The sequence below is a fragment of the Corythoichthys intestinalis genome, chromosome 17 (assembly GCF_030265065.1).
Source record: "Corythoichthys intestinalis isolate RoL2023-P3 chromosome 17, ASM3026506v1, whole genome shotgun sequence".
Lineage (NCBI taxonomy): Eukaryota > Metazoa > Chordata > Actinopteri > Syngnathiformes > Syngnathidae > Corythoichthys > Corythoichthys intestinalis.
Genome location: NC_080411.1, coordinates 22,328,757 through 22,344,617, shown reverse-complemented (window position 1 = coordinate 22,344,617; position 15,861 = coordinate 22,328,757). Strand labels below are relative to the sequence as shown.

Genomic DNA, 15,861 nt, shown 5'->3' with positions numbered 1-15,861 from the left:
CTTGTTAAGAGTTTGGCCCATGACCCATTTAGGGTACTTTGAATGAATGAATTAATTAATTGATAAATCAATTAATGACATTTGTGAGTACTTGGGCATCGCCTTTGCACCTTCTATTGGCCAATAGGCAGTTATTTTACTATGAAAAGATAATAAATTTTGCATCCCATGATAACACAGTGTATCCTTAACTTGCATAAGGAATTCGATTTCCTACCACCACTGTCATTGACACTTTGCTTTCCTATGTTTTAATTTCATAAAAGCTATTCTTAAATTGGGAAAGGCAGTGCTTTTTAAAGATCATCACTGTAATTGTAATGGTGGTGTCCAAAAAGGTCAAACAAGCCAACTGTACCACCATGTTAACAGTAAACAGTCTTCTCCACTTGCCGTGTTCTTCATTATGTTTAAAATGAACAAACATATGGTTCTTATGCATGGAATGGGGAGATGTCTCCAGAGTGAGGATATTTAAAGACGACTGCTGTCAAAACAGACCATGTGGTGGTCAATTCATCTGGGTAGATGTTTTATCGTCATAATTATCATACTCTATCTTGGGAGTAGTGAAGCAAGTCATCTTGATGTTTTATGCGTAAATATTTTTTTTTTGGCAGTGGCTTCGTGTTTGGCCACATATGCTCAATTCCCTTTGGGGATGAACTCTAAGAATTGTGAAAATCCAGATTTTATGACTTTATCACTTTGATTACTTGGTTTGTGGAACAAATAAGCCCAAGAGACACACAAATATACATCAGATACCAAATTTATTTTAGTGCACCACATGCTTGTTCTTAAAATAAGGATTCAATCTGCGTACTCATGTTTTTATTTTCATGTGGATTTTTATTGTTTATTCATATACAATATATAATAATTTTTGCACTCTCGGTGCCCTCTCTTCAGCTCAATTTAGCAAAACAGACTCAAACTCATAAATGGCAATGGAGTCATGTCAAAACTTAAAGAAACAAAAAAAGTATGGTTGTAATATGTTATCTAAAAATGATGTTTTTATGGTCGAGATATAAAGATACATTAGTTTAAATTAGTTTTGTTCCATACTTACATTGGTATTAGTCAGAGCCGTAGCTCTTGAAATGTGTCACTTACGTGATTAATTATTGTCTTTTATTGGTTAATATTAGTTTGCATGCTAAAGTTATTTTTTAAAAAAGACATCTAGCTAACTTGGGAATAGAGATGTGCCAATTACCGGTTTCATGAAAATGTCAAGGTTTCACAACCACAAATTCCATCCTACCATCCCTAAAGTATTAGCTATTTTTTTATGTCCCAAAAACTCCAGCGTGTTTAGTGTGTCCAGCGGTGGTAAAACGTGGTGTTTTTTTTCTCTCCGTCAACTGTCTGTGTTGAGAACCATTGTATGATGTAAACAAGATACACGTCATACACACGTGCTTTTTAAGGAAAATAATTCAATTATTTTTGTTCATCTGGTAATATTGTTGAGCTATAACTGTGGGTTTAGACTCATATAAAGGACTGCATTTATTTTAATTGTATTAAAAAAAAAAAAAATATATATATATATATATATATATATATATATATATATATGTGTATATTAGGGCTGTCAAATTGATCACTTTAATGGGCGGTAATTAATATTTTTAATTAATCGCGTTAAAATATTTGACGCAATTAACGCATGCACAGAATGATCCGTTCATGCGTTGCCTCAAACAATGACGCCATTTCAGTACATTGAGAGCGAAAAGGCAGAGAAATGCGAGTGGACACAGGCGTTCATTGGACCGCACCTTTTATTGGCTTATCCTTTGGCAGCCACTACTAATAGTCATGGTTGCCTAACTTCCCATCATGCATTTGGGCGGAGCAGGAGACGTTCTTTTTCTTGACACGCCTAATTGAACACAACGCAGCACATACTATATACCATTTGCAGCCACCACTGACAGTCATGGTTGCCCAACTTCCCATCATGCATTTGGGCGGAACAGTTCAGTTGCTACAGCATCATTTAGTGAAAGCACAACAAAAATAATATTCCTATCACTCAAAAAAATATAAAATTACTATAACTTGTACTCAAATATATCTTTTAAGAACTACAAGTCTTTCTATCCATGGATCCTTTAACAGAAAGAATGTTAGTAATGCCATCTTGTAGGTTTATTGTTATAATAAACAAATACAGTACTTATGTACAGTATATTGAATGTTTATGTGCGTCTTGTGTCTTATCTTTCCATTCCAACAATAATTTACAGAAAAAAATGGCATATTTTAGAGATGGTTTGAATTGCGATTAATTACAATTAATTAATTTTTAAGCTGTGATTAACTCGATTACTAATTTTAATCGTTTGACAGCCCTAATATGTATGTGTATATATATATATATATATATATATATATATATATATATATATATATATTTTTTTTTTTTTTTTTAACTTAATGTGACTTTTGTGACCTTCATGTGATGTAAAGCACTTTGAATTGCCAGGTGTTCAATTGTGCTATACAAATAAATTTGCCTTGCCTTAAGATTATACTTATGTTCCAATTTTTTTAATATGTTTTGAAAAAATAAAATCCCGTTCAACAGAAAACCCAGATATCTAAAAAAAAATATATATATAGTATATATACTGAATATGTGATATTTCGGCTTAAAATTATACCGTCAGAATATCATAATGGCACATCCCTACTTGGGAACAAACATGTTACTGAACCTCCAAGTTTATTTTAGAGACTTTTCCTTGTAAATATCCATATACACCGTCTAGTAGAAATTGCTAAGAGATGTGGTTACGCTGCGTGAGCGACATATAAACAGCTCCGATGGCTAAACACTGGTGTGTGCGTAGCGTGTGCACACACACTATACAGTACATTGAGTGTGTGCACAGGGCATACAGTCATGGAGACTTACACAGATGCGAGTATGATGTTGTTAGTGCATTCCACTAAATAAATTAAGCTTGTAAATATAGCGCACTGCTTGCGAGATAAAGCCTGGCCTTGTTCCTCTAAACATAGCGTGGGCAGGAGAAAGACACTGCTGAAGATCAAGGCCATGCTTAACTGAGGGGTCAACATAATCATGAGATAAGAGAGCGATTATTTGGAAGGGAAAACTTCCAGAACATGTGTTGTAAAAGGCTGTGGTTGTTTAAAGGTTTATTCGATGAGCTCATTGCAATTAAACAAAAATGGAATGTGATGTCGATATTACTGTAAAAAAAAAAAGAATGAAATGAAAAATTACTATTGATTTTTTTTCCCCATTGATTTTCATGCTATTACTTTCTTGATAGAGGCTTTTTGGCTGACTTATTCATAGCTCTGTCTATCTTTCCACTGGAGAGAGAGCCTACACAACCTTGTTCAAATGGCCAAATAGATGATTTTTTTTCCACCAACAATTTGACTTATAACCTTTACCGTTCATTCATTCATCTTCCATGCTGCTTTATCCTCTTGAGGGTAGCAGGGGTGCTGGAGCGTATCCCAGCTGACTATGGGCAGTAGGCAGACTGCACACATAACTGGTTTTCATCCAATTACAGCTGTACAGATCTATATGGGGAAAATGTTTTTGAAAAGGGAAGTAAAATTGATCAACAGTGACAATGTAGTTGTACGCGTGTGCACACTCGTCTTACCTTTTTATAAACGGGGATGTATCTGTCTGTGCGTACAATATTCCAACGGTGATTTAATACAAAAACAGCCCTGTATATAATGGTTGATGTGAGATTGCTTACCAGCCAATCATGTTATAATTGACAACATTCAAATTATTCATTCCGTTATGAAACAGCAAGCTGCTAAATATGAATCCCAACACAGACAAGGACAAACTGTTGAGTATTTATTACCAAAATAAAACAACTTAGGGATCACGTCAGAACACGCAAGAAAATTACAGACAATAATGGCACGAACCGAGTCAGCGAGAGAACCACGGGGAAGGCAGCAATGGCCAGAACAGGCAAACACATTTAACTCATTTGCTCTTAAAAACGTATAAATATGTTCTATTTTTAATTGTTTCAGTGTCCCAAAGACATATTTATACGTCTTTACGTTTTTTTTTTCCACAAGAGACATCTCTGGGTTCTGATTCAACTTAGCGCCAAAGCACAACGCTGAAAATCTATTTTAAAGCAATAAAACTGGCCACTGGAGGGCAGTAGCACATTTGGTAAGACCCGCAACCCGATTCAATGGAACGAACGGCCGGGCCGCACAGCTGGGGCACAGGCGGAAGACGACCGAATGGACGTCCAGGATGGCAGGCGGCGGAGGACTGAACAAAAGAACCGGGAGGACGACCGGGACCACCAGTGCAGCGGACGATGCCATTGAGTCAGTGCTGCTCACCGAACAGAGACAGGCGGCGATGAGGGAAAAGTTTACCCCCGCTGTCGCGGCCACAACAACGTCATCTCTCAGTTAGTTATGTGTAAATAAATTGTTACTTTGCTATCAAAAACTCTATTTTTCTTGTTGTTTATGTTATTTTGTAAAAGGAAAACATTATCCAGATGTTTGGGATGTAACTAAAGCAAAAAAAATAGCTGTGTTAAAGTCAAAGTTATGTTTGAAATGTATGCTTTCACAAAAAGCTCACTTTCTGTTTTTTCATCAGAAATTGGATAATTGCTGAAACTAAGCTATTTTCAAATGCTGATTTCTAAAGAATGGAAAAATATATTAACTGTTTTTCCTGCTGAAAGAAGAGAGTCTAATCTTTCTTTTGGTGGGTTCCATGTTTATATAGCAGTAGAACAGAATTTTTTGTGGGACTTGCAAAATCAGTCAAAATCCTGTAAAACGGCCGAGCGAAGGGGGTTGCACTGGTGAAAATGGCTGGGAGTGAATAAGTTAGCAAAGTCCAACAAAAATACAGTGTATCATCTGAAGATGGTACACAAGAAAGCCCGTAAACAGTTTGCTAAAGACATGTCAACAAAGCACATGGATTACAGGAACCATGTACTATGGTCTGATGAGACGGGCGGGCTTTCTTGTGTACCGTCTTCAGAACAGGCTTCCTCCTGGGGTGACAGCCATGCGCACCAATTTGATGTAGAGTGCGGCGTATGGTCTGAGCACTAATAGGGTAACAGCCCCCCACCTCTTCAATCAATGCTGACAGCACTCCTGTAATGAGTCACATGACATTTTGGAGGGAAAATGACAAGCAGTACTCAATTTGGACATTTAGGGATGTACGTAGTTTCTAAAGTGTGAACTCACTTTTATTGCCAGTGGTTTAGATATTAATGGCTATATTTTGAGTTATTTGGGGGGAAAATAAAATAACTCTATTATATAAGCTGCACACAGACTACTTTTCATTGTGTCAGAGTCATTTTGTCAGTGTTGTCCCATGAAAAGATATACTTAGATATCTGCAGAAATGAGAGGATTGTACTCACTTTTGTGATACACTGTACAAGCACAACAACAGAGTGATAACAATGAATAAAACCGTAAGAAGGCAGGAGATCTCGAGATGACGCACACAGTGGTAAACAAGCAAGCAATAGTCCGACACTCGCAGATGGTGACCGGCGTCCTTAAATATTGAGCGTTCCTAATGCTCCACAGGTGTGTCACGCGGCCCCGCCCATCCGGCTCAATCAGGTGCTGAATGAAAAAAAAGGACCTGAGAGCGCACACAAATATGACACAATCAAACGATGAGATTTTTCATGTACACACCAGACTTTTGGGAACTTGTATCGAAATGCTGCTTCCACCAGGTGTGAAACCTCTAAAATGACGTGTATAAAAACTCATCATAGTTTGTGTACTACGTTGTCCACCCTCCGCATGCAGGTGTTACTAATGTAGTCCAGACAAAGATGTAAGGATTTCATGGCTTTTTAGTTCTAATCCATTTGTGCAGCTGTCTGGGCATATGTTTCTTGTCTCGATGGGAAAATGCAGAAGGTGTCACTAAATCATTTAATCTGTCTTGAAGAGAGGAAAAGTCGGCACCTTTTCTTGAATGTGTCAAGACGCAAGCCAAAGGCAAACAAGCATACACACAAATGTAGCACTAACGGTAAATTACAAATGAGCAGCCGTACGTACTGTACTTCCAAGTGACGCACATAGTCGGTTCAATCTCTGCACGGTAGGGTTTGCAAAAAGCTTTCCAGCGCTGGCGTGTATTATTCTGGCATGTGTTACTGTGTTATCAAATGTGTCATCCACGCCAAGGCTTTCCGCTTAAATTGTGATTTATGCTGTTGATGTGTTGCGTTCACAGCACACTGTTTGTAAGCAGTACTGAAAGGCCGCGAGGGGCATCAGAGTTCAATCACTCCAATGGCCAAATATAAAAACAGCAACAAAAAATTCCACCGGCTTGATTCATGCACACAATAATGATGAAAGGCGTGTTGTAAATAAATAACCACTCAATAAAAATTGTATCCCGCACGACTGAGCTAATATAACCACCATAAAACATTAAAGCTAGAATTGCAACACTGAGCCCATAATTTATGGCTGGCACTATAGGTAGAAGGAAAGAGCTGTCAGAGTGACTTCCAGCGGACTCGGGTGCTCATAAATTCCCTTTTGCCAAATACTTTTCAGAGTTCATGATGTTGCAATATTTCTTATCGTTGTGTCGTTTCCGACTTCCTTCTAATAGGAAGTTAAAGGAAATAATATGTAAAATATGTAACTAAAAAGATTGGCTTTGAAATCATGAGAATTATCTGGCCTCTAATAAGTCCAACAGACAATAGGCAACAATAAATCCTCCTAGTACAAGTGACATATATTACGTGTGGACCCTCCTAGTTTGAGAATGTATTAATGCCTATCACATTTGGTCATGTGTTTAAAATTTTGTCCAATGCTTCTTTAAACTTCCAGTCTAGCTGTTCTCAAATCTCCTTATGTTCAGAGTTGAAGGGTGCAGAAACATCTTCCAGCTGACACGCCATGACGGGCAAAAGGCAGACTACACCCTGGACTGGTCGACACTGAATCTCAGGCACATAGAAAGAAATAATAATAATAATAATAATACCTCAAACTTGTATAGCGCTTTTTTGGACACTCAAAGACGCTTTACATAACATAACACATAGACAGAATTAAGAGGTGGGAAAAGCTAGTTTGAACAGGTGGGTTTTTAGGAGTGATTTGAAGTTTTGTAATGAGTCCGAGTTCCTGATGGGTTTTGGGAGTGAGTTCCAGAGTGAGGGAGCAGCAGCGGCGAAGGCTCGGTCCCCCAAGGTTCGGAGCTTAGTGCAAGTGATGGGTGTGAGGAGATTGGAGTCGGCAGAACGTAGGCGGCGGGAGGGACAGTGCTGTTGTAGAAGGTCAGTGAGGTAGGAAGGGGCCAGGTTATGGAGGGACTTGTAGGTGAGGAGGAGGAGTTTGTACTGAATCCAGTATGAGATTGGAAGCCAGTGAAGCTGTTGGAGGATGGGGGTGATGTGCTCTCTGGAGCGGGTGGGGAGGCGGGCGGCAGAATTCTGGATGTATTGCAGCTTTTGAAGATGAGAAGATGGAAGACCATAGAGAAGGCTATTGCAGTAGTCGAGTCTGGATGTGATGAAGGCGTGAATGAGTATTTCAGCTGTGGCTTGGGAGAGGGAGAGACGGATGCGGGCAATGTTGCGGAGGTGAAAGAAGTAGATTTTAGTGAGGTGGCTGATGTGTGATTGGTATGACAGTGTTGAGTCCATTATGATGCCAAGATTGCGTACGGAGGTGGAGTGGGTGACAGGGTGACCATCAATGAGGAGAGTGAGGTTCTGTACAGAGGGGAGGAGAGCTTTGGGTCCGGTGATGAGAAGTTCTGTTTTGTTACTGTTGAGCTTGAGAAAGTTATTGTCCATCCAGGTTTTTATATCAGACAGGCAGTTTGAGATTTTAGAGAGAATGACAGGGGTGATGGATTTAGCTGAAATGTACAGTTGAGTGTCGTCTGCATAACAGTGGAAATTGAGTCCATGGTGGCGAATGATTTGACCGAGGGGAAGCATATAGATTATGAAGAGGAGGGGGCCGAGGACCGAACCTTGGGGGACACCATGGGTGACTGGAGAGGTGTGGGATTTATGGTTATTGATGGAGACGAAGTGGTGACGATCGGAGAGATAGGAGGTGAACCAGAGGAGTGCAGTGACAGATATCCCTATTGACTGAAGACGGTGGAGGAGGATGTTGTGGTCAATGGTGTCAAATGCGGCAGAAAGGTCGAGGAAGAGGAGGATGGAGATGGAACCAGAGTCAGCGGCAAGGAGAAGACCATTGGTTTCTTTGATGAGAGCTGTTTCAGTACTATGGTGTGCACGGAATCCAGATTGAAATGTTTCAAACATATGGGAGGAGTGGAGATGGTGCTGAAGTTGGGTTATGACGGATCGTTCCAGAATTTTTGAGAGAAGTGGGAGATTGGAAATGGGTCTGAAATTGTCCAGGTTGTCGGGGTTAAGGCCAGGTTTTTTCAGGAGGGATGTGATGGTGCCGAGTTTGAGTGGGGAGGGGACTGAGCCAGTGGTGAGAGAGGTGTTTATGATGTTAATGATAAGAGAAACACAGACAAATAATGATTCAGAGATACAGTCAGGTCCACAAATATTGTAACACCAAAACCACTCCTATCATTTTGGTTCTAATTTTTTCCTTAAAAATCAAAATTAATATATGGTGGTAAACACTCAGGTGACCTCACGTTCCGCTGTGAGACCCCCAATTTGGCCAACTTTCAAAATTGTCCAATATGCATGTGTGATACATCATTGGAAAGCTTAAAATCTTAATTTTCTGGGGGAAGAAAAATTTTGAACAGGAGGGCATTTAAAAAGAAAAAAAAAATTAACAGCAAAACTGGAGGTGAGAGCACGCGAGTGCAGTATTACAGATGCCATGACTTTAACGAGATATTATCGCGTACTTACCTTGTTTGGATCCAAAAACCGAGTGTCAAGACACAGCTGTGAATGGAATTTTGGGGGATTTTATGGGTGAAACATGGTAATATAACAAGGGTCGCGATGCAGAAATTGCAGACATCAAGGAGTGGTCGAGATGTTCTTTTTCATATATATACTCTTTTAAACGTTTTTTTTTTATTTTTTTTTTATCGTGTTTGGATCGATTATTTATCATCTAACATATCGGAGAAAATGCGGCAGTAAAAAAAATAAATAAATACAATTAAGCGATAGTTATTAGGTAGCATTCTGTGACTTTTTTACAGACACCATTTTTTTATTGTGACGTCATTTGTTTAAAAGTTTAAAATATGCGATTGAATCATTTTTTAAAGTCTTTTTTTTTTTAAACGAAAAAAATTAAAGATTAATGATTCTAAGCTAAAAATTACAGACATTTTGAATAATAAATATACTTACCTTCATTTTATTGCTGGGTTGAAACAAAAGCGGTTGCGCGACATCTGTAAACAAGGGTTTCCAGGGTAAAACGGACAAATTAAAATAGTTCAGGGGCTTAATGCGCGATGAATCTGCTATGGCAGCATATAGACATATTTTTCTGTCAAACAGAACAGTTGTTTTGGCTTAGAATACAGCAGTTTCTTTTAAAGAGGAGTGCGAGAACAGAAACTGCTTTTTCAGTCTTGTCTGTGTTTTCCACCATATATATATGGTGGAAACTGCTTTTTCAGTCTTATCTGTGTTTTCCACCATATATATATGGCGGAAAACACAGACAAGACTGAAAAAGCAGTCTGTCCTCTTGCACTCCTCTTTTAAAGAAACTGCTGTATTTTAAACCAAAACAACTGTTGTGTTTGACAGAACTATATGTCTATCCGCTGCCATAGCAGATTCTTGGCGCATTAAGCCCCCAAACTATTTTTGATTTGTCCGTTTTACCCTGGAAACCCCCGTTTACAGACGTCGCGCAACCGCTTTTGTTTCAACCCAGCCATAAAACGAAGGTAATTATTTATATTTATTATTCAAAATGTCTGTCGTTTTTAGCTTTGAATCATTAATTGATGTCTCATATTTCATTTAAAAAAAAAAAAATAAACAGCTTTAAAAAAATTATTCACTCACATATTTTAAACTTAAAAAACAAATTATGCCATAATGAAAAAAATGGCGTCTGTAAAAAAGTCATGGATATCTACCTCATAACTATCGCTTAATTGTATTTTTTTATTGTTACAATCGCATTTTCTCCGATATGTTAGATGATAAATAATCGATCCAAACAAAGAAAAATTGAAAAAAAAACGTTTAAAAGGGTAAATATATGACAAAGAAAATCTCGACCACTCCTTACTGTCTGTGATTTCTGCATCGCAACCCTTGCTAAATTACCATGTTTCACCCATGAAATCCCCACAAAATCCAGCTGTGGCCATTCACAGCTGTGTCTTGACACTCAGTGTTACATGCTACATGGAGTTTTTGGATCGAAACAAGGTAAGTACGCGATAATGTCTTGTTAAAGTCATGGCGTCTGTATTTCTGCTCCTGCGTGCTCTCACCTCCATATGGGGTTTTTCTGTTTAAAAAAACATTATTTAAAAAAAAAAAAAAAAAAAATGCCTTCCTGTTCAAAAATTTTCTTCCCCCAGAAAATTAAGATTTTAAGCTTTCCAATGATGTATCACACATGCATATCGGACAATTTTGAAAGTTGGCCAAATTGGGGGTCTCAGAACAGAACTTCAAGTCACCTGAGTGTTTTCCGCCATATATATATATAGACAACATTTTACCGGCAAAGTCTTAATTTTAAATTCATATTTCGGAAAGTCTATTGCATGCCATGAAATTTTCGGCCACTGGGGGGGCTATGCTAATCTCTGCGTATGGAGTAACCCTGCATATATTGAAAGAAGAAAATGCTAATTTCACACAGCTAGGCCAGAGCCTAGCTTTGAGAACCAAATCTCAAAACTGGATAGCAAATTTTCAGGTCTTACAAGACATCTAGAACAGTCTAGATACGATAGATTCACTACCATGAGAATGAAATTACTTAGATGAATAGGAATATTGACAGCAATAGGAATATTGACAGGCATGTGTGGTGAATGTGCTACAAACTCAGTTATCATTTATTAGCGTATGTTAAGGGAAGACAGACAGAATAAGTAATGGGAATCTCAAATCTGTAAAGCTGTACATGCATAGGAGGCTTAAAACAGTCATTGCTTCCGTTTTTGCAACATTTGCATAGGTTGGCGCAGAAACTACCACCTGTTAGTCTGGATGATGTGGCAATCATAAAATAAGTGTAAAAGTAAAGCGGCCTTTTTCACAGGCACAGGAGATGCAGCTATTATGCCAGAAAAAAACTAAGCAAATCAATGTATCTTATGAGGAGATTCAATGAGAGGGGTCGTTTTTTTTTTTTTTTTTTTTTTAATCCAAACGTGGATTAAACATTAAAAATACCATTTATATCTGCTCTTTAAAATTTGAGAAATAGCATATCATTGACACATACAGTTGTGGTCAAAAGTTTACATACACTTGTGAAGAACATAATGTCATGCCTCTCTTGAGTTTCCAGTTATTTCTACAACTCTGATTTTTTCTGATAGAGTGATTGGAACAGATACTTCTTTGTCACAAAAATACATTCATGAAGTTTGGTTCTTTTATGACTTTATTATGGGTGAACAGAAAAAAATGATCAAATCTGCTGGGTCAAAAATATACATACAGCAGCGCTAATATTTGGTAACATGTCCCTTGGCCATTTTCACTTCAATTACGTAGCCAGTAGTAGGTTGGTAGCCATCCACAAGCTTCTGGCAAGCTTTTGGTTGAATCTTTGACCACTCCTCTTGACAGAATTGGTGCGGTTCAGTTAAATTTGATGGCTTTCTGACATGGACTTGTTTCATCAGCATTGTCCACAAGTTCAAGTCAGGACTTTGGGAAGGCCATTCGAAAACCTTAATTCTAGCCTGATTCAGCCATTCCATTACCACTTTTGATGTGTGTTTGGGGTCATTGTCCTGTTGGAACACCCAACTGCGCCCAAGACCCAATCTTCGGGCTGATGACGTTAGATTATCTTGAAGAATTTGAAGGTAATCCTCCTTCTTCATTATCCCATTTACTCTCTGTAAAGCACCAGTTCCATTGGCAGCAAAACAGCCCCACAGCATAATACTACCACCACTGTGCTTGACGGTAGGCATGGTGTACTTGCGGTTAAAGGCCTCACCTTTTCTCCTCCAAACATATTGCTGGGCATTGTGGCCAAACAGCTCGATTTTTGTTTCGTCTGATCACAGAACTTTCCTCCAGAAGGTCTTATCTTTGTCCATGTGATCAGCAGCAAACTTCAGTCGAGCCTTAAGGTGCCGCTTTTGGAGTAAGGGCTTCCTTCTTGCACGGCAGCCTCTCAGTCCTTGGAGATGCAAAACACGCTTGACTGTGTACACTGACACCTGTGTTCCAGCAGCTTCTAATTCTTGACAGATCTGCTTTTTGGTGATTCTCGGTTGAATCTTCACCCTCCTGACCAATTTTCTCTCAGCAGCAGGTGATAGCTTGCGTTTTCTTCCTGATCGTGGCAGTGACAAAACAGTGCCATGGACTTTATACTTACAAACAATTGTTTGCACTGTTGCTCTTGGGACCTGCAGCTGCTTTGAAATGGCTCCAAGTGATTTTCCTGACTTCTTCAAGTCAATGATTGTTCAACTCAATAATCACTCACAAGAAATTGCTAATTCGTGTTGCTGTATGTATATTTTTGACCCAGCAGATTTGATCACTTTTTCTGTTAACCCATAATAAAGTCATAAAAGAACCAAACTTCATGAATGTTTTTTGTGACAAAGAAGTATCTGTTCCAATCACTCTATCGGAGAAAAATCAGTTGTAGAAATAACTGGAAACTCAAGAGAGCCATGACATTATGTTCTTCACAAGTGTATGTAAACTTTTGACCACAACTGTATGTCAGAGGGAAATGCACAGCATGTATTGGTCAATGATAAATGTATTTTACCTTGTGTATGTTTTTTTAAATAAACGAGATTATTTTGCTCAAGTTTTAAATTTTTCCATACAGGTGGAACTATCCGAAAGCACATCTCACACTATCACCGATGCCTACGCTGGAAAGGAATACATCATCCAGGTACTGTCACACCAGATATTTACATTCACTACACATATCGTTTTATTTTTCTTACAATCTGACAATAAAATAAAAAATAAAGTGAAATTTAAACAATCAATGATAAAACAGGCTAAAATCTTTGTGCTTTAGGTCAAATAGGATTAGCAAGTATTTTTATTTGATAAATGCTATAATAATAACAGGGCATTTTTCATCAAAGCCTTTTCCAGTACGAATCACAATGAAATTGCTGGCCATATTCACTGACTGCATTTCGACCCAATTTATTACAACATAGAAAATGGTCTGGCAATTGCTCTATTTTGATGTTGTCCCTCACATTCTCATGATCATGTTCCAAATGTCACATACCTTTTTTTAAAAAAATCATGTTGCATGTGTGTGTTCACAGGTTGCTGCAAAAGACACAGAGATTGGAACATGGAGTGACTGGAGCGTTGCCGTCCACGCTACACCTTGGATTGAAGAACCAGTGCAGACCACATCCACGACTGATGTGGAGTATCTCACACGTAGGCATGGGCCACTATCCGAGTCTGACGGTATGACAGTTTATTGTGCTTTTGCAGTTACAGAGATAAATGCAGCACCACAAATGAGTGAAAACTGTAGTTCATCAATAAAAACAAATGATCTGATTCTTTCTGAAAGTAATATTTCAAATTTAAATTTAAAAAATGTTTTTGACACGTTTTTCATGGCGCTGCATGAATGTGGACTTCAGAGTCGTAAAAGAATGCTGTGCAGATTTTTATTTTTCAAATCTTTTTTCAAATAATAATTTTCAAATAATATTTTTTAAATAATAAGTACTTAAATAAACATGTGGATTTCCATAAGCAACAATATAAAATCCTACAAATGTGTAACATCTTAGGGTGTCTCAACACCTCTCAATGATCACGAAAGATTTAAAACCTATATGATTACAGTGAATTGTTGAACATTTTGTTATGTCCATGCTGAAAGTAATTTTAGGTTACCGGTAATACTGACTATCCATCCAAATGCACGTCACTTACAAATATGAACTGTTCACAAAGAGGTCAAACATGTTGTTGCCTTAAAAATACACATTTATCCTATCCACTTACACTTTATCTTCTTGGGAGATAGCTCTCAATCCACCTTAGTTTGAGCATCTTTTTTCTTGAAGTAACCACACCAAAGATGATTGCCATGTTCCACCGTAAACTTTTTTTCCCCACAAAATGAAAGCAGCGCTAATACAGCATGTTCAAAAAAAACTTTTTTTTTTTCAGAACCTCATCCCTGGCAAGGTGGTTGATAGAAGCTGTAACATGTCCTGGGTGCATATTGAAAATATTGGTTCTGTGGCTGCTGATTCAACTTTTTCAATTCATATACAACCTCAAACCACCGAAACTAATTCCTGAGCTACATTATTCAGATGTTTAGGGTGTAGATAATTCTTTTAAAAAATAAATAAATAAAAAAATAAGTTCATTTTAACCCTTTAAAACCTAAGCCTATTTTGGTCAAATTTGCATGCATTCGATGTTGCTTTTATATTTAAAAGAAAAAAATGTTCACAATGGCAAAGTTGGGTCCATTTTTTCAGGACACCTTGAACTTCGTGTCCAAACTGTTGTTTTTTTCACTGACCAATTATAATTCACATTTTGGACCCAAAAAGACAAAAAAATCCCAAAATCTTTTTTCAAAATTTGTAATGTTGATGTCCCATTGACAACCAAACATGCTCGACCAACCGTTTTGAAGCTTGATAATATGTATTCAACTTGTTAGGATAAACATTTGATAGAAAAAAATAAGATTGAATAGTTTTATGTTTGACAATTCAACACAAACAGCAGGTCAGCAGGTATGGTCATAGGCGTTTTTGGCCTTTACACATACTATGGTCAAAACAGGATATATACAGTGCAAAATAGTGAGGAAAGAAATAATATATACAGTATATATCATCTAACACATAAAGGGTTTGGAGGATATCTCTTTGTGAAGTTAGGTGTTGTACCCATCACCTTATCAATTATATGTACGTACATGTAATCAAGCTTCTCGAACACACATCTATATAAAAATTGAAAAGATTTTAGTGAAGAAAAAATATATATAACATTGAAAAAAAGTATTTTCAAAAATATTGACAAGTAGTTCAGTTCAATTAAATTTTTTCAGACACACAACGTCACACAGCCTACTCTTTCGCCGTTTGCGCGCTGCTGTCACTTCTACTCGCCGAGACGCGGACTCATCCGAAGAAAACAACGACAGTTACGGCTCATCTTGTTCCTTGAGTTAATGAAATAATGTATTAGCTTGCGCTAAATTTTGTTTTAGATTCATTCTGAATGTTTCAAAGTCGCTCGCTCAATCCAACCAACCGTTGCTTGCCTCGCATGCCTCCCTTTACTTAGTTGGCGCCTCGCTCGGAAATTTATTAAAAATGTTCACATTCGGTTCGTCCTTCTTGACATCACAACGGCTCTTGGGATATGTAGTCTTTTGTGCTGCTTTCAGTTTTTAAAAAGGACAAGAAATGATGGAAATATTGAGATAGATACATGGTCCATGCAGCGTTGTAATGCATATTTAAGAGTGCAACAAAACTATATAACTCAAATGACATTATCTCCCGTTTTACTTGTTCGATTGACTTCAAATAAAAACTGGTGTGGACATCAACGTCCGCACTTTCAATTGAGGCCAACCGGCGGCACATGGGTGACGTAATTACAGCGT

The 15,861-nt window shown here is 37.8% G+C and overlaps 1 protein-coding gene across 4 annotated transcripts in view; it reads left to right on the top strand.

Annotated features, from left to right (window-relative positions):
- cntfr (ciliary neurotrophic factor receptor) overlaps positions 1 to 15,861 on the top strand; it is a 362,525-nt gene that overhangs the window by 328,654 nt on the left and 18,010 nt on the right. For all 4 annotated transcript variants that reach the window (XM_057818079.1, XM_057818078.1, XM_057818077.1 and 1 more), the window contains exons 8-9: positions 13,060 to 13,128; positions 13,523 to 13,673. In XM_057818079.1, the coding sequence (XP_057674062.1) occupies positions 13,060 to 13,128; positions 13,523 to 13,673 (220 nt within the window). The remainder of the gene's footprint in view (positions 1 to 13,059; positions 13,129 to 13,522; positions 13,674 to 15,861) is intronic.